The sequence below is a fragment of the Schistocerca cancellata genome, chromosome 3 (assembly GCF_023864275.1).
Source record: "Schistocerca cancellata isolate TAMUIC-IGC-003103 chromosome 3, iqSchCanc2.1, whole genome shotgun sequence".
Lineage (NCBI taxonomy): Eukaryota > Metazoa > Arthropoda > Insecta > Orthoptera > Acrididae > Schistocerca > Schistocerca cancellata.
The window spans coordinates 364,599,139-364,617,594 of NC_064628.1; the positions used below are offsets into that span (position 1 = coordinate 364,599,139).

The following is an 18,456-nucleotide window of genomic DNA, read 5'->3' on the forward strand; positions in this document are numbered from 1 at the left end:
TGACGTCACCTGCAACGACTTGCAACTCGGCGGCAGAACTTCCCCAAGTGTGGACTCTCAGCCATTGATGCCACACGTTGTTCTTCCTTCGAAAATGCTTTTTTGAATTTTATATCTGTTCTTTCTTGGTAAGTCTTTATCTTTTTCAAATAGTTATCCGCAGAGCTGTTTGTGCCATAATTATCAAGATTAGTTGATTTGCATAACAGACCAGTAAATGTACTCACATGATGTCCTTCGGACCCCAATGTTATGAACAGATCTTTACAATGAGCATGACAACTATTTGTGTTTATTAATGTTACGTTCTGTTTTCTGTAGTTTCAAAACGTGTTCATACTTTGCGCATTTGTTACTCAATATGGAATTCAACTGCTGAGAACTGAAACTACATGTGAAGACTATGTCACTAAAAGACACTGACCGTCACACATTGATCACGGGACTCTAACCGTATAACATATTAAAGACATTCAGGACGCAAGTATCACTGTGTCTCCACACCATGTCATCTGAGAATCAATATGGATTCCCAATGATTCTGTTTTTGTTACGTAGACGTTATCGGTACCATCTACATTTAACTTGAGAGTGTCATTTTCTCTCTTTAAACTTAAACATATCTGCAAACTTTAGGGCGTACATTACTGGTCAAGTGATGCAAAATTTGGAAACAATGGTTTGATTCAATGTGAAATATTCGCCCTAATCATGCTTGCATAGTCACCACAAATATTGTCCTGTAGAACCAAATTGTTTGTTTTATAGCAGTAGCCGCAATTTCGCTGCTAAACGTTTCAAACCTATCTACACCGAATATACGAGGGCTATTCGGAAAGTAAGGAAGGATAGATCGCGAAATGGAAACCACAGTGAAAATTAAAACTGTTTTATTTGCAATGGTTAGCTACACCTTCCAGCAACTTCTCTACACTGTCGCCTCTTAGACATCTGTCGTAACGTTGTACCAACTTTCCAATTCCCGCGTTATAGAAGACAACCGCCAGTGCCTTTCGACAATTTTCTATTCTGGACTGCAACTCGTTGTCTGTGTCAAAATATTGTCTTCATAGCCAGCGGTTCATATGAGCCAATTACGGGCTACATTGTGGGTGATCAAACACTTCCCATCGAAAACGCTGCAGGAGCATCTTCATTGCCCCTGCAGAGTGCGGCCGAGAATTGTCGTGTAGAACGAACTGCATGACAGTTATATTATGCGGATTGCATAGCTTCAGGCGAAATCTTTCACCAGGCCTTCATACTTGGCGGGAGACGCTAATTTCTAGCCATCTTTACGTTCTCATTGTGAGCTCAGAACTGAAAGGAGCGACATGATGCGATCGACGGGCGTACTAGACACAGTGCCCAATGTACCTGTGCAAAGCTTCATCATATTTTCACTGTATTTTCCATTTTGCGACCGACTGTTCCTTACTTTCCGAATAACTCTCGTATTAGAAAATACGGATTTATTTACCAACAAAGGTATACTGGGATGAATGATTTGGTAATAAGCAACTCCGACAGTTACAGCCTCTTTAAATGGAAGCTGCTAGTTACTGTAACTGAGTTTGCTCTGACGTGCAGCAAATAATGTTCGTAGAAATCACAAATGACTGCTGGTTTCTGAATTTGCGAGTTACATTAACTCTCTTGTGTTTACCCAGGATAACGATTTGCCACTGTTGTATATTATCTGATAAAAGGAATTACAACATCTCTGAGAAATGTGGATAGCATGAGAGGCAGACTCGTCAGTATAAAACAGGTGTAGTCGGTAGAGAAAGAGTAACGTCAGAATTGGTATGTCTGGAGGTCTCAGTGACTTGGAACGTGGACTAGTCACTGGAGTGTCACCTGAGCGACAAATTGATCAGGGACGTTTCAACCCTTCTAAAGCTGCACAAATCGACTGTTGGTGATGCTGGTATGAAGCAAAAACCTGAAAGAACATTTGCAGTTCAACCAAGATCGAACAGACTTCATATGGTGACGGACAGAGACCGTCAAACGTCGTGGCTGGTGGTTATAAAAAAAAGCACGAAATCATTTGAAGACATCACTCGTTGAACTCTAAAGTGCTACCAGCAGTCTTACTAGTACAATTACGGTGGGTAGACGGTTATAAACAATGGGGTACAATATCGAGCAGGTCCTAATAAGCCACAAACTTTGTACGATATTGCCTTGCCTGCATTATTCCGAATTACGATGCAGTGTTCCTTTGGATATGCATGCATGTCCGAAAGAAAAGGCACTGCGGCGACAACAGTCATTATGAAATATAAGAAATACAATCTCACTTTAAAGTGAAACGTCTCCCCTGTACGGGAATATACACTGAAGAGCCAAAGAAACTGGTACATCTGCCTAATATCGTCTAGGGCCCCCGCGAGCACGCAGAAGTGCCGCAACACGACGTGGAATAGACTCGACTAACGTCTGTAGTAGTGCTGGAGGGAACTAACACCATAAATCCTGCAAAACTGTCCATAAATCCTTAACAATACGAGTGGCTGGAGATCTCTTCTGAACAGCACGTTGCTAGGCATCGCATATATGCTGAATAACGTTCATGTCTGGGGAGTTTGGTGGCAGAGGAAGTGTTTAAGCTCAGAAGAGTGATTCTTGTGAGTTAATGAGTATTGCGCTCTCATTTAAGTATATGGACGAAAGAGTGAGCAATCAGGAATTGTGAAACGGAAACCTGTCGTCCTGGAGCGTATGCCACAAAGGGCGCATATTCACCACGAGATGGGGAAACACACAGCCGTCTATTCTCTATTGAGGCCTAAGCGCAGTAGAGTGAGAGTGAGACAGACGGGAACCTACATCACAGGAAAACCCAGTAGAAAGCTTTTGTGGCCAAGGAGACGTAGCAGTGTTAAATATGGCGGACCTAAGACTGACCATAAAGGGAAACGTTTATGGAAACTATTTAATCCTGTAGTACTTCAAGGAATGAAGCCACAGTAGTTTTAATCAACCATCCTTCATTAAATTTAATGGTGATCTCAATAAAACTTGAATGTTGATCATACCTATAATAGTTTAGGATTTACTGTTAAAGTGAAACTAACAAGTTTTGTAATAAAGACTTGAATGCTAAAATCTGAACGCTTTGGTCGATCTTAACGATCGACATTTCATACAGAAGCGCTTCATTAAAACGGCAAACATTGTAAATATCAACTCTGTAGCTTTATATGTTTAAAAGAAATAGTAATTTTAAATTATCGGTATTTTCAGTTAAGCATCAGATCATCATTTTCTCCACAGAAAACACAATGAACGATGACAGCATGACACCTTATTGAATCATTAGGTAATGAAATATTTGTTGTAAAGTTTAATGCATAATATTTACGTTTGGTCTTTTTTCATTTATCAGAAAGCACATTGGTGCAAGGGTACTCGCCGTGTCATTCAAAGTTAACAAGGGAATTGTACCGGTTTTATGTAAAAGAATTTAATGTTTATTATGTAATGGATATTATTGTTACTTTATTTAGAACGTGAAAGTGGTCAAACGTCGATTATTTAAATGTGTTAAAATGTAAATTAATGTAGAATAAGTTGTGGCCAATCAGATGGACGGCCTCAGGAAAGGGAACTGCACTAGTCGGCTGAGTGAACGCGGGGAACGCGGGGAACGCGGTCGGAGACGGCAGAGGGAGTTCTGGTCTAGACACCAAAGAGTGCAGCTCGGTTACATCAAAGGTTACAGTTCGGATTGAGACGTGAAAGCGGACAGTCGGTCTTTAGCCAGCTAGGAAGTGAAACGACTTAGAAAATGTCGCGTTGTGTGGCATCGCGGGACGTAGTCTTTGTGGGGTTAGCAGCCGCGTGCCTGGTGTGAACTCTTACATTTCGCATTGTTAACGAGGTGGACTTGTAACTTGCGATCCGATAGTTAATGATCGACCTGTGTCATGTGGATTTTCGCTCGAGTGTAACAGTAACACTAAATTCGACCACTTTCGCTATTCGTTTGCTTTCTGAATAAACATTATCCTAACAAAATCGTAACTTTGTGGCCTACATCATTTATGGGTCGTTAATTTAGTTCCCGATTTTATTGTTACTGTTATTATATGTTATGTCATCAGCCAGACAAGTCAACCAAAGGGTCACAAGAGCCTTATTCAGGGCGTCTAATGCGACATGTGCGGTTCAACCCCTAGACAAGTTTGAGCCAAGACATTTCGAGGAAGAGGAAACGCATGCGAGTCTGAACATCTTAGGGACGTTAGCTCTCATCCTGGAGGCCCCCTTTAGCAACTCGGTAAGTGTGAGTGTCGCATTGTTTGGCTTGAATTATCCAAGTCCGTCAGAATACACAATTTACATGAATGGATGCAGGTTCAAAAAATGGTACAAATGGCTCTGAGCACTATGGGACTTAACTTCAAAGGTCATCAGTCCCCTAGAACTTAGAACTACTTAAACCTAACTAACCTAAGGACATCACACACATCCATGCCCGAGGCAGGATTCGGACCTGCGACCGTAACGGTCGCGCGGTTCCAGACTGTAGCGTCTAGAACCGCTCGGCCACCCCAGCTGGCAATGGATGCAGGTGATCAGACAGGGTGCTTACGTACGTGTCAACTGTCAGAGTCGTATCTAGACACATGAGACGTATCGTCTCTAGTCGTATCTACACATATCGGGGTCCCATATCACTCCACCTGTACACGCCCCACACCATTACACAGTCTCCACCAGCTTCAACAATCCCCAGCAGGCTTGCAAGGTCCATGGATTCATAAGGTTGTCTCCATACCCGTACACGTCCATCCGCTCGATACAATTTGATACGAGACTCGTCCTACCAGGCAACATGTTTCCAGTCATCAACAGTTCAATGTTAGTGTTGACCGGCCTAGGTGAGGCGTAAAGCTTTGTGTCGTGCAGTCATCAAGGGTACACGTATGGGGCTTCGGCTCCGAAGGCCCATATCGATGATGTTTCGTTGAATGATTCGCACGCTGACACTTGTTGATGGACCAGCATTGAAGTCTGCGTCAGTTTGCGGAAGGGTTGCTCTCCTGCAATGTTGAACAATACTCTTCACTCGTCGTTGGTCCCGTTCTTGCAGGATCTTTTTACAGTCGCAGCGACGTCGGAGATTTCATGTTTCATCGGATTTATGACATTCACGGTACCCTCGTTAAATGGTCCTACGGGAAAATCCGCACTTCATCGCTACCTCGGAGAAGCTGTGTCCCATATCACGATCAGACTCACTTAAATCTTGATAACTTGTCATTGCAGCAGCAGTAACCGACTGCGCCAGACACTTGTGGTCTTATACAGATGTTTCCGACCACACCGCCGTATTTTGGGCGTTTATATATCTCTGTTTTTGCTTGCCTATACGAGTTTCTTTGGTGCTTCAGTGTAGAAAAAGGTTCAGGTTGTTGACACGTGATTGACAACATGTGGAAGTTTGGGTCTGGCTGTGATTCATGCTCGCGTAGCCGAATGATGAGATGACCGCTCGAGATAAGAGGGAAATCTGGGTTCGAGTCCCAGTGTGGCACAAAATTCCACTGTAGTCATTCCATTATAGAGCTAATGGTGGTCCGTATTCGCAACTGAGAATGCATTTCACGTACAAATTTTTGTAGTCAGTGTTAAGCGACTCCTGTGGTTGTGTAAAGAGCGGCACCACTGGACAGTGGACTGGAAACGAGTGATTAGGACTGATGGTTCCTGCTGTAGCCTATTATGATGGTATGTATTTGATGAATGCCTGGATAACGTTGCTAGTCATCATGTGTAGTGCCAACATTGAAGTACTGAGGACGAGGTATTACGGTGTGGGGGTGTTTTTCTTGGTTGGTGTGTGGTTCCACATTACACTTAGGAAAACTATAGATGCAGAGGATATAAGAGCACTTTGGAGCATTGTATACTGCTCATACAGTAGAGGTTCAGTTTGGTGACGATGACTGTATATGTATGTAGTGTATCCTATCATAAAGCAGGAGTTAGAGTGTCGTCTTCACACCCCAGTGGCCAAAATCACTACCTTCTCTGACTTCAGTTCTTGAGGAAGAGGGGCTGCTATTCCTCCACAGACGTTCAGACACCTCATGAAAAACGACCCCAGCAGAGGTTAAGGTGTCGCAAATGTGATGGAGCCTCCCTCGTCTGTTGGGGCTTGTGTCCCTCTAGCATAACAGATCTGAACCAAGGGTGGTGTATGACAAAAGTCGGAGGGCCTATAACGACACACACCACCACTGTAACATTTAGCGGCAGCAGCGTCGCTCCAAGAGGGCGCAGTCAGTGCGGACCTAATCGCTTCCGCAGGATCACATTCTCTGTAATAGATACCACTGTATCCTGGTGCCGGCCTCTGTGGCCGAGCGGTTCCAGGCGCTTCAGTCCGGAACCACGCTGCTGCTGCGATCACAGGTTCGAATCCTGCCTCGGGCATGGATGTGTGTGATGTCCTTAGGTTAATTATGTTTAAGTAGTTCTAAATCTAGGGAAATGATGACCTCAGATGTTAAGTCTCATAGTGCTTAGAGCCATTTTTTGTATCCTGGTTCCTCAACTCCCTTCAGTCCACCGCGCGGCTTTGGCTGACCAGTTCTCCGAGGAACGAGCTCTCTGGACTGCTGCTATGGTGCCTTCATCAGAAGCTCTCCTGGAATTGTCTTGCGACCTGCCGTCCTATGCTAGTCCATCAGCCTGGGATCTTCTTCTCCAGTGCAACGTGGAGCCGCCAACCGTCGTCCTCGAGCTAAACAGAGACGTAGCCTCTACAGCGCGGACAATCGAGACTTTTGCACTTTGCCCCTACATGGTGTTTATGTTACAAACAAGCTACACTGCGGAACACAATCAAAGGATCGTTTTTTCGAATCCCCGCAATTGCCTCCCATGGCGACAAATAAGGTAAGGTGCCGTCTTTATTGAGAATTTTAGAAACGGACTTGCACAGAGGCATCCATTAAAGTAGTCTGAGACGCCTGCAGGTAGGCAACACCTTGACACCTCTGAGATTCCAGCTGCCTGCTGCAAGCGCCTCAGACTGTTTCATAGGTTGTCTCTGAAGACGATATTTTAAAAATTCTCAAGAAAGACCATTCACTCCGTTTCAACCATGTGCCGATGGCATCCCTTCCCGCCTTCCCCTCCCCACGCCTACCGCGGTCATTCCCCAGGCGGACGCCAAATAGGAGTGCTGAAAAAGCGTAAGCACCCTTCGCTTCTTCGGACAGGGTTTAAATTTCGTCGGATGGTTTTGAACTGTCCCTACTGGCTCCACTCGGTACGCGAGAGCAAAATTTTCGGTCGCACTTCGTTCTAGAAGAGTGCTGTGATGTTCAAGGGGTATGTAGCTCTACAGTGTTAACAGAGAAGGCTTGAAACGTCCGAGTGTGTCACCAGTGTCCAAGGTTGTCAAGAAAGTCATCCTGTTGCTCATCTCACTTCGAACTGTCCTTTTCTACTGCGAAATGTGGGGGAATCGACGTCTCAGGGAAAGGGGCGATTTCGTCGATGTTCTTCATTCCACCGTCTGCTGTCTTTTCGAACAGATTCTGATTGGCGTTGTGTCTGAGATGTTTTCCTCAGTCATTCATAAGAAACCTGGGTGATTTCACGCTGGACGTCGCGGTTCAGACTTCCACTGCAGAGGTGTCAAAGAAAGGCGTAAAATGTGGGTAAGACGGGGTGTGACGACTGTCGGATCATGTGACACGTTAATGGTGGCATTGGGCAGAATTGTGATGAAATTTGGTGCCAATGTGACATCATTAACCCACATTCGCGTCACATCTGCTTCTGAGCTCTGGCCTTTTCATCGCATGTATCGACACCTTGCTGTCGAAGCGTCATCGAGACAGAGGGTGATGTTGCAAGGCCCATGCTTTTCCACCATTACAGGGAAAGGCTGTACGCACCTTTGAGGCAAATTTCAAACTTATGTGTCATAATGAGAGGAAATTACGGGATTTCGAAAAGTGATCTTTTAATTCCGTTTTGCAGTATAGTACTTTGACTCTAATAACTGTGGTTCAGTTTTCAGCGACTGGCAGTCCGGGCTGACGTATATCAACCACCTCAAAAACTGGCTTAACTGTAAAGAATTTTTTGTGTTGTGCAATTACGCTTCAAAGAAGGATTACTGAAGTTTTATGTTCATTTCAATAAACTTGCTTTCCATTACCAACCTAGGTTTCAGTTTCTGTATGTCGAACCCAGTGTGGGCAACTCCGCTTTCCGCAGTAACAGCCATGGGATACTTTTGATCAGATACTGCGTGCGCTAAGTAATATGCGAGTTTCATGGAGTTTATTTTTATTTGTTAGATGTAATGCTCACGTTACTGGTGTGCCTGCCTTTCCCGTTCCTATAGATGATCTGCAGCCCCGCTTCTGAAAATTTTCAGATTTGTATCCGTTTTAAATGGTGCCTTTGTTACACAGCATATCACAGCAGGCAGTGACTCTCCTCACGCGCTGGGAAACAATCAGATGCAAGGCTTTGGCGATGATTGCCATACGTAGATGCAGAATGGATTCAGATAGAGGATGACGCAGGAGGTGGAGATGAGTGATACTGTGAAATATACTGACGGAAAAAGAAATCACAACACCAAGAAACAGTGGTGCTATATAGACGGAAGTTGGTAGGCGTGTTTCTACGTCTAAAGATGATGTATACTCAAATTTCGCGCCAGTCGCATAGGAGTGGTGCTATTAGCGTCACTGTGAGGATGCAAATCAGGTTTGATCTGAATACACGCTGTAACGGTCTTGAGCGTTAGTTAGCCTTGAGATTGGACGTGGTGAGTTGATGTTAGTCAAGAATACCTTTAAGGCGACAAAGATACCATTATCAACATCTCACTCAGTCTGAACGAGCTCGTGTGATAGTGCTACGAGAAGCTGGATATTCCTTCTGAGATATTGCAGAAAGGCTTGGCAGCATAGGGCCACTATAAATGAATGCTGACAATGGTGGTCATGGGAATGTATAGTCGCAAGAAGACTGGGCTCTGGATGGCCACGTGGCGCTACTGAGATATAAACCTTCATGTTTGGCGTATGGCTGTGGTGCATCGTACTTCATCTGTAGCACCAATTTCAGTAGCAGTTGGCACCACATTGACACAATGAACTGTTACAAATCGGTTACTACAAAGACGGCTTCGAGCAGGCGCTCTGTAGCTTGCATTTCAGTGACCAAAAACCACCGCCTTTTGCGACTTCATTGATATCAAGCGCGGGCTCATTGGTGTGCAGGGAAGAGGTCTGTTGTATTTTCTGATGAAAGCTGGTACTGCCTCGCTGCGAGTGATGGCCGTGTGTTGGTTACAAGGTGGCCATATGAGGGCCTGGAACCAACCTGTCCCTGTGCTACATACACTGGAGCTAAACCTGGAGTTATGTCTAGGTTGTGATTTCGTATGACAGGAAGACCACTCTCGTGGTTATCCACACACTCTGACTACAAATTTGTAGGTCAGTCTGTTGATCCGATCTGTTGTGCTGCCATTCATGAACTGCATTCCATTGGGTGTTTTCCAATAGAATGACGGTCGCCCACGTACTGCTGTCGTAACCCAAAATGCTCTACATAATATCGACATGTTTCACCGGCCTGGTCAATCACAAAATCTCCAGTCGACCCCGTATGGGTCATCATCGGCCGACAGCTCCAGTGTCATCCACAAACAGTATTAACCGCCCCAAATTGACACCTGGCACCTGTACAACACAATGCATTCACGTTTGCACGGTTGCATTCAACATTCTGTTGGTTTCGATGGTTATTAACGTAATTGCATTTCACATTTGCAAAGGCCTATCGCGCACTTTTCCCTTGTGTTCTTGCACCGTTAATCGCTTAAATAAGTTGCCAAGACCACCGTATTCCCGAAATTTCATTACTTTAATTTTTTTTGTGTCACAGTTTTCTTCCGTTACTGCCACATTGGCATTTTATAGTGGTACACACATTGTCCTTGACATACCGTCTCACAGAAATGCTGCCAGCAATACTTCAGAAGTTTGTGCTGAAACTACACCTTCCTGTTCTATACACACAATTTCCCCCATCTATCTCCTTGTCACTCTCATGCACATATACAGTCGGAGTCTCTCTCTCTCTCTCTCTCTCTCTCTATCTATCTATCTATCTGTATTTCTCTCAGGCCTTCTCATTATCCTTCTACCCTTTCATCTCCCCATTCACCTGCCTCTAGCTTATCCCCTTTTACCCTTTAGCCTATTATGCCGTTCATATATGGACTCACATCCACACATACGAACACAAAAGCTCTCTCTCTCCCTCCCTCTCTCTCTCTCTCTCTCTCTCTCTCTTTTCTACCCATCCCTCCTTGCTTTTCTCCGCCCCTTTTATCGTGTCCTTGTCGGCCTGCTCCCTCTGCGCCTAGTCACTCCAGCCCGCGGCGCTTTCACTTGCTTACACTGCCCTCGGGTGGTGGCGATGTTTTGGGGCCACGGCACGACGCCCCGTCATACCAAGCAGCGGGGTCGGTGGCGGGGGGCGTTGGCGGAGACAGCTGCCGCTGCGGCTTTAGCCCGCCATGAATAAACATGAGGCCGGCGCTGTCACCTAGTGTGTGTGAGTATATGAGCATATGTGTGTGTGTGTGTCCCAGGGTCGGTGGGCGCGCAGCCAGCGGACGACGAGACCAGCGACGGAGGACTGAGCCCGGTGGACAGCACCTACAAGGGCATCCACGTCGGCTCGCCGCTCTCCAGGGCAGACCTCGACAACCTCATCGACTGCTTCCGAAAAAAGAAGGTGGGGTCTCTCTCTCTCTCTCTCTCTCTCTCTCTCTCTCTCTCTCTCTCTCTCCCTTCCTCTCCCTCTCTCCCTCCCTATCTCTCTCTCTCTCTCTCTCTCTCTCTCTCACTCTCTCACACACACACACACACTTTTCCTACATATTCAGGCACTCTATCACGACCAACGTTCTATTTCCTTTTTTTTACCTCTTATTTTTTAGTCATCAGGCTTGTTAACATATTTTCCCATATTTTCCCATCATGTCCTAACCTTGACTGGACTCGACACACTAATGGAGTTGTAAGTCGCTCTCTACATTTTGTGTTTGTCTGAAATTTAACCCAACTTTACTGAACTTAATATGAACTGAACTGTAACTGATCTGAATGCAGGTTGACTTTGTATTAAATGCGCAACTGAAGTAAAGCAATTATCTGGCGCTAATTAAAATTTCCACTTACCTCACGTCTTGACAACAGTGTTACAGATTTCTCGAAAGCACGACAGAAAGCAGCAAGCAGGCAGCCGATAAGCTAGGTTTCTTTTTCCTAAATATATATTGAAAGTGTTGCATGTGGTAATGCTTAATGACAAACAGTGGACTGGGGCGAGCACCAATTCCTATGAAATGATGTGCCAAGTCCACGATTTTAGAATGAAATATATATTCAAAACGACAGAGTAACACTTCGTGTGACCTTCACACGTAACATTGGTCTGAAAAATGCTACGCTTAAGACAGTGAATAATGATTAGAAAGAGTACAGAGTTAACAGAGAATTTCCATGAATAATCCGTAACTCAGGGAGGTGGGGTGGTCTTTCTCTCAGCTCTGACCAACTTGACTACCTGACAATGATCATTCCTAGCTGCGCAATGCTGCAGTCTTACCTCAAACTTATTCTCTTTAAAAATAACGATATTATTCAAAATATATATCCCTTTAACCTTTCAGCGTGTACATGATATTCATCTTTGCTGTCCTTTCTTCATCTAACAGGTACAATCAAAAGTCCATACAGCACTACTAAGTACGTACATCATCTACAACACTCCAAATGTTCAAATGTGTATGAAATCTTACGGGACTTAACTGCTAAGATCATCAGTCCCTAAGCTTACACACTACTTAACCTAAATTATCCTAAGGTCAAACACACACACCCATGCGCGAGGGAGGACTCGAACCTCCGCCGGGACCAGCCGCACAGTCCATGACTGCAGCGCTTTAGACCGCTCGGCTAATCTCGCGCGGCACAACACTCCAACTCACAGTGTATCAGAGTGCATAGAGGCAAAGATTGTGCCACGACAAGACCGAAGATTGTTTACCAATATCGTTAATTGCTCTCTCTCTCTGGCGTGGACACCGATAACATACAAGAACTTTATGACATGACCACCTTAGACGGTCTGTGAGGAAGTGTCAGCGTCACCTCATTCACTACAGAAATATAGAAAAGTATTTCCTCTCCAGCTTAAAAAAAATCATAGAGACACTAATACTCTCCATCCATGGTAATCCTGTTCTCCAAGGACTTTTGTATGAGAGTTGACGTCGGCCGGAAGTGGCGATGAATGCTAATGTGCGATACATTTGAGATGTACGCTACTGCGACCATATCATACCTTACTGTGAACAATTGTAATGGCTACGTGCCGATAAACGTAGAGATTATCATACAACATGACGTATCGTATTTCCCCCATTGTACTCCTTCCTATTTGTCTTCAACCCTTACGCTGATATCCGAACAACACAACAGGAATACTCATTTTCAGCACAGTAAGATCATCTCTATACCATTACACAACACTGCCATATTATCTGAATCATTGTCTGTATCAGGAATCCAACTTTGGAACAATCTTCCTCAAAAACATTAGAGAAATTAAAATTAAAATTCTTTCAAACTAATGGCCCATCTTCTACCACAATAGCTATCTCTTCTTGCAGCTGACTCTCGTCAGCCCTCCCTCACCCACCACTTTTCCATCCCCCTTTCTTTATTGAAATACTCTTCTTTCCTACCAGCTCCTGTCATTTTCGTTTCAATCGTCTCCTCTTTCATCATCCCTTCCACTTCTTCTAATACCAAACAAGGCTTCAAAAGTGCTAAACTAATCAATATCATCCTTAACGCCTCCATTATATTATTATTGTTATTATTATTGTCGCAAATTGTTACTTTTTTATTAATAATGCGAGTTATTATTATTGACTTTGTTATGTAATAACTAAATAATATCACTCTTACTTCTTCCATTACCTTATCGTCATTATTATTGCTACTGTTACAGTTATTATTATTGCCAATTATTATCTTTATTAGTTATGTAAAATACTATTATTCTGATTGTTATGTAATATTTTTTGCGTATGTGCTGTTCCTGATGAGAGTTAAGAGAGAACTTTCAGGCCCTAAACTGGTCAGGCTCAATAAGCAATACATAAATAAATAATACTTTCATCCCTAAGTAATTATTATACCCTGCATAATCTGTAATCATTTAGTATATTGTAATCATTGTCTGCCCATATTATTTTTCTCATCTGATATTCTTTCCAGTGTCAGGTAACTATTCCTGGATCACACAGTAAATTTCCATTAACCTCTACCTTCTTCCGGTACGCTTCTTCCATAAACCTCTTTTGTCACCTATTCTTTTTAGAACAATTCTTACCTTGTACGTTTCCCTAATTTTCAGCATTCCATGACAGAACTGTATTTAAAATGTTTCCAGTTTCTTCTCCGAATATACAATGATCCACTCATCATTTTCATACATTTCTGTTTTCCAGACGTTAATTTTCGGGAACGTCTTCCTCGGTTCAATGTCAATAATTGATGCTAGTAATGCTCATTTATTGAAGAAATGCTTCTGTACTCGCAATAAACTATTTATGACGTCTTCTTTGCTTTGAGCATCCTATAATCTTGTTTCTTAGGGAAAATATTTCACTTCTCGCATTCGTGTCTCCTTGTCTACTTTTCATTAATCAAGACGCTGTAGTCGTTTTGTTCATCCTTGCATTTTGAAGAATGCACAAAATAGCGCAACCATTATCACTCTATCGTTACAGCAAGGCCATTCCATGAAAAGTGATGGTTTTCCTCCGTCTGTAACACTTTCCTGTTCCTTTAGTTAGTTGCAAATCAACACAGCTCCCATCATAAAACCTTCTCTGTATATATTTAACTGTACTTATTTTTCGTGTTAATTCTTCGAGTAAATTTTACACATGTCACACCGTAGCCATGGAATGACACAGCAGTGATAAACACTATAAAAGGTGTAAATGCCATAAAAATCCTTACAGTCACTAGCATCAACATTAGTTCCGATAAAAGGGGCAACGCTTCCTACAAAGATGTCAGCCATAGGGGGTTATCTACAGAAATCAGTGTTTTGCTGTGACTCACGTAAACGAAAATTCACATATAGTAGCAGCTGATATTTTTGAGCAGACTTACAACATAACTCACTTCTTGGAATTTCTAGCTCGACTTGCTCCCGCTCCCCTCATGATCGCTGACTGTCGCTTTAGGCTACTAATAGATGGGAAAGGTTTGATAAGGCAAAGAGCGACGAGTGTAATGATGCTGAGTTCTCGGAAGTGTGAGTGAAATTCCAAGGTCAAGTTTGTAATCCTCACTGGCGTATGATGATGACACACACAGACACACACACACACACACACACACACACACACACACACACAGATATATATATAAGTGAATGATATTTGAATTTTCACACGTCCTATAGCTCAAATGTTCCCAGTATTCCTGTTCAAAATGACTAAAGGCTGAAATTGGAGCCCATAACTTCAATAATTTTAAAAGTTGAAGAAAAATTAACAATCCATGAGCTTTCAATGTCCTGTCTTTCAAGGGAACAATATGCCATACCTACTGTTAAGTGCCTGTGAATGAGCTTGTAAGCGGTATTCCGTTGTTATAATATTATATCAGTTTGCTTATAGCCGGACACGGATAAATTAGGAAACTAAGTGCGCAGAGTGCACCACACAGTTCACATCCATTACTCACCCTTTTTTGCTACATAGAATGGAATTACTTACTGTCCATAAAGCACGAAGTGCCACCTGAAAGTTTTTCAACACATTTCTATGCATGAGGCACAATTCATACTGGTAATGTTATAAAATGTTAAAAGTTTCTTAGTGACTTAGTCAAAAATGTCTCTATAATAATTCATGATCGTTGCACATTAACACTGCAGTCAACGACACTTTCCACTTATCAGCGAATACAGCACATTTCCATGTAAATACTTCACTATCTTCAAGCCACAATGCATTGAAACTTACTCTGTTCATCCGAAACGTTACGAGACAGCTTTTACTCCTGGGTTATAAGCGACATCAGCACATTATCTACTGTGACAGCTTGAACTAACAACTTTGAACAGGAGACGTGCACTCGATCAGTCATTTGCGAGCAGGCACTGTTAAATAATGGGCATACGGCTGTCGCGTATCAACGTAGTTGTATTGTATATCACAATGGAGCAACGGCTGTAAACAAGTGCACAAGACAGTCTCCAAAATTATTTGCAGAGGATAAAAGTGAGTACAAAGGTTTCCCAGCACACCTGCACTCCAAAATCAAAACAATGACGTATGGACGCGCTGCCGGCATATTATTTAAATGAAAAACGCAGACATTTCTATTTCCCCAAAAATTAATGTATGTGACGAGACTTGGCGTCATCGATACGAACCTACTAAAAAACTACAAAGTACAGGCGGTCATATGAAGGTTCAACGATTTGACGACATTAGCGATATTGGTGTCAATGTGAAGCACGAATTCAGCAATATCCCAATCCGATAGTTTCACATTGTTTTATCAACGTTATGTGCGTAGTAATTAAGTGGGGGGGGGGGGAGACTATATTAAGGTTGCCAGACCAAAAGATAGAAAAGCCGGACTTTGGAGTATATTTAGACGCGCATTTTTCCCTTGAAGTAGGACTACCTGTTTTAAACAGAAACAGAGAGAGTTGGGTATTTGCAATCGTCTATTGCAGGTCAATTAAAGGCAGTTTTTGTGGCATCAGATTTAAGTGTACTGAAACTGAAGCAACTATCAGTAAACATCCATATATCCTGTCAATTATGATAGCAACTATGTGTTGTGTTGTCGTAATTGCTCACACTATTTCCTAACTAAGTCTCGTTCGGACATGCGTGTCTTAAAACGGATAGGAGCGACACGCGTGCGTCGCGGGGAAGTGCAGCCTGAGCTGATGCGCACATTCTACTTCGCGTCTCTCGCTCTGCACGAAGCATGATTGTGACACTATGTGTTGCCACGTACGGCCTACGAAGAAATACTGATTGCTATATCTGTATATTCTTGTGATATACCTCCTTACTGCTGCTCATAATTACTCCTCATGCTTATGTCATTAGCTTGGAACTGTCCTTAGTTGTGGGTTCCCTACTGCATCGCTAAAAAGCCTGATAAAAGCCGGACAGGTCCGCCTTGTTTATATCTGCCCGGAAACGGCCGTAAAAAGTTGGCATACCTAGAATATGTAGAACTCCTCATGCAGTGAAAGTACCATCTTAACTTCTCACTCTGTTTTTTTTATTTATGTACTCTCAAAACTTTTATTGAACTGTGGGGACATACCTACAGTAATTCAAGATAGTTTTTAATGAACCTCTGACGCCGACACTGCTTATGACTTATTAGCGGATACAGCACACTCAGCCGGCCGGAGTGGCCGAGCGGTTCTAGGCGCTACAGTCAGGAACCGCGCGACCGCTACGGTCGCAGGTTCGAATCCTGCCTCGGGCATGGATGTGTGTGATGTCCTTAGGTAAGTTAGGTTCAAGTAGTTCTAAGTTATAGGGGACTGATGACCTCAGATGTTAAGTCCCATAGTGTTCAGAGACATTTGAACAGCACACTCCCATAAAAATACTTTCATCTGATTCTTCTCAACATTCTAGACAGGGTGTCCAATTAAACACCTTTCAGCCGACCAGTTTCCAAACTTATTTATTTTGGCTGCCAGTTTCGGTGATTTATTACACCATCTTCAGGCCCCTGACCGACGCGTAGGAAGATTCCACCTCGGTTGTGAAAAAAAGGGGGCCAGCAAAACTGGTATTAGTAGACTTCTGTTTGCTAAAGCGATACGTCTAACCATCATTTGCCTACACGTCCGCCAGGGACCTGAAGATGGTGTGGTAAATCACCGAAATTAGAAGCCAAATGAAATAAATTTGGAAACAGGACGGCTGAAAGATATTTATTTTTGACATCCCGTATCGAACCCGATTCCCGCAATCATCTATGGAAAAGGTGGACATTTACAGACATTCAAGACAGGTTGCAACAAAACTTATAAGATTTGGACAAAGGTGACGACGGTCCGCATAAAGTGACTTACAGTGCGATACTGCTCTCTGTCGCTATTTACAACAGTCTAGAAACACACAAACTCACTCACTCACTCACTCACACACACACACACACACACACACACACACACACACACACACATGTTGAATCCCGTCCTTGCTTGCGACTAGTCCCAGATTCGAAGGCAATGCCGCAGTTAAATTCACTAGCATTAGCGCGCCTCATAAATGTTCTGATATGAGTAAGGCGCGATGACAGTTCGCTGACAAACTGGGGAGCTGTTTCCTTTCAACTCCTGCAGTACAGCTGACAGTATTTCCGGCGGCGTCACGAGCAGCGCACGCGCAGTACTGACTGAGCACACAGCAGCAGCTAACCCCAGCTCAGCTGCCCGCCCTTTCCCCTTCGCGGTCGACTCTATAATCACAGTGTGTGGTCTCCGCGGTCCTGATTGCAGCAGCCGCACCGCCTGCACGCGCGCTACGTGGCCAGCATCCTGCGGGAGGCCGCCGCCGCACTCAAGCGGCTGCCCAACCTCAACCAGGCCTCCACCTCCGTCAGCAAGCAGGTCACCATCTGCGGCGACCTGCACGGCAAGCTCGAGGACCTGCTCGTCATCTTCCACAAGGTACATGTCTCTTCCTGTCCACATTCTCTTACATACGCCACTGTGACATCCCAGCAGAACACTGATGAATCCTTGCAGCCATTCACCAAGATTTACGATGCTGATCAAAATTATGACACCAGCAAATAAACCAATAAAACGATATTAATCATCAGATGCGTTAAAAATAAATAAATAAAAATGGAAAATTAAAAAAATAAAGTAAAATAACAAATACACAGGGCAGCGAAAACCTTTTTTTAAAAACTTTTCTTTTACTTTGATAGCTGATCTTTGTCCTCAAGAACATCGCCCTTGTATAGACCCTCTATATACTCCAACCTTTCTGCTTTTCCATCTATACTTAGAACTGGGCTTCCATCTGAGCTCTTGGTAGTCATGCAAGTGGTTCTTTCTTCTCCAAAGGTCTCTCTAATTTTCCTGTAGCCAGTTTCTATCTTACCCCTAGTGATACATGCTTCTACATCCTTACATTTGTCCTCTAGCCAACCCTGCTTAGCCACTTTGCACTTCCTGTCGATCTCAGTTTTGAGACATTATTATTGAAATGGAAGAGGAGGTAGAAGAAGATGAAATGGGAGATGTGATACTGCCTGAAGGGTTTGACAGAGCACTGAAAGACCAAAGCCGAAACGAGGCCCC

The 18,456-nt window shown here is 43.5% G+C and overlaps 1 protein-coding gene across 1 annotated transcript in view; it reads left to right on the top strand.

Moving 5' to 3' along the window:
- The window catches only part of LOC126175053 (serine/threonine-protein phosphatase rdgC), a 1,927,531-nt gene that overhangs the window by 1,229,604 nt on the left and 679,471 nt on the right, over positions 1-18,456 (top strand). The window contains exons 6-7 of the mRNA XM_049921565.1: positions 10,652-10,797; positions 17,644-17,814. Coding sequence (XP_049777522.1) covers positions 10,652-10,797; positions 17,644-17,814 — 317 coding nt within the window. The remainder of the gene's footprint in view (positions 1-10,651; positions 10,798-17,643; positions 17,815-18,456) is intronic.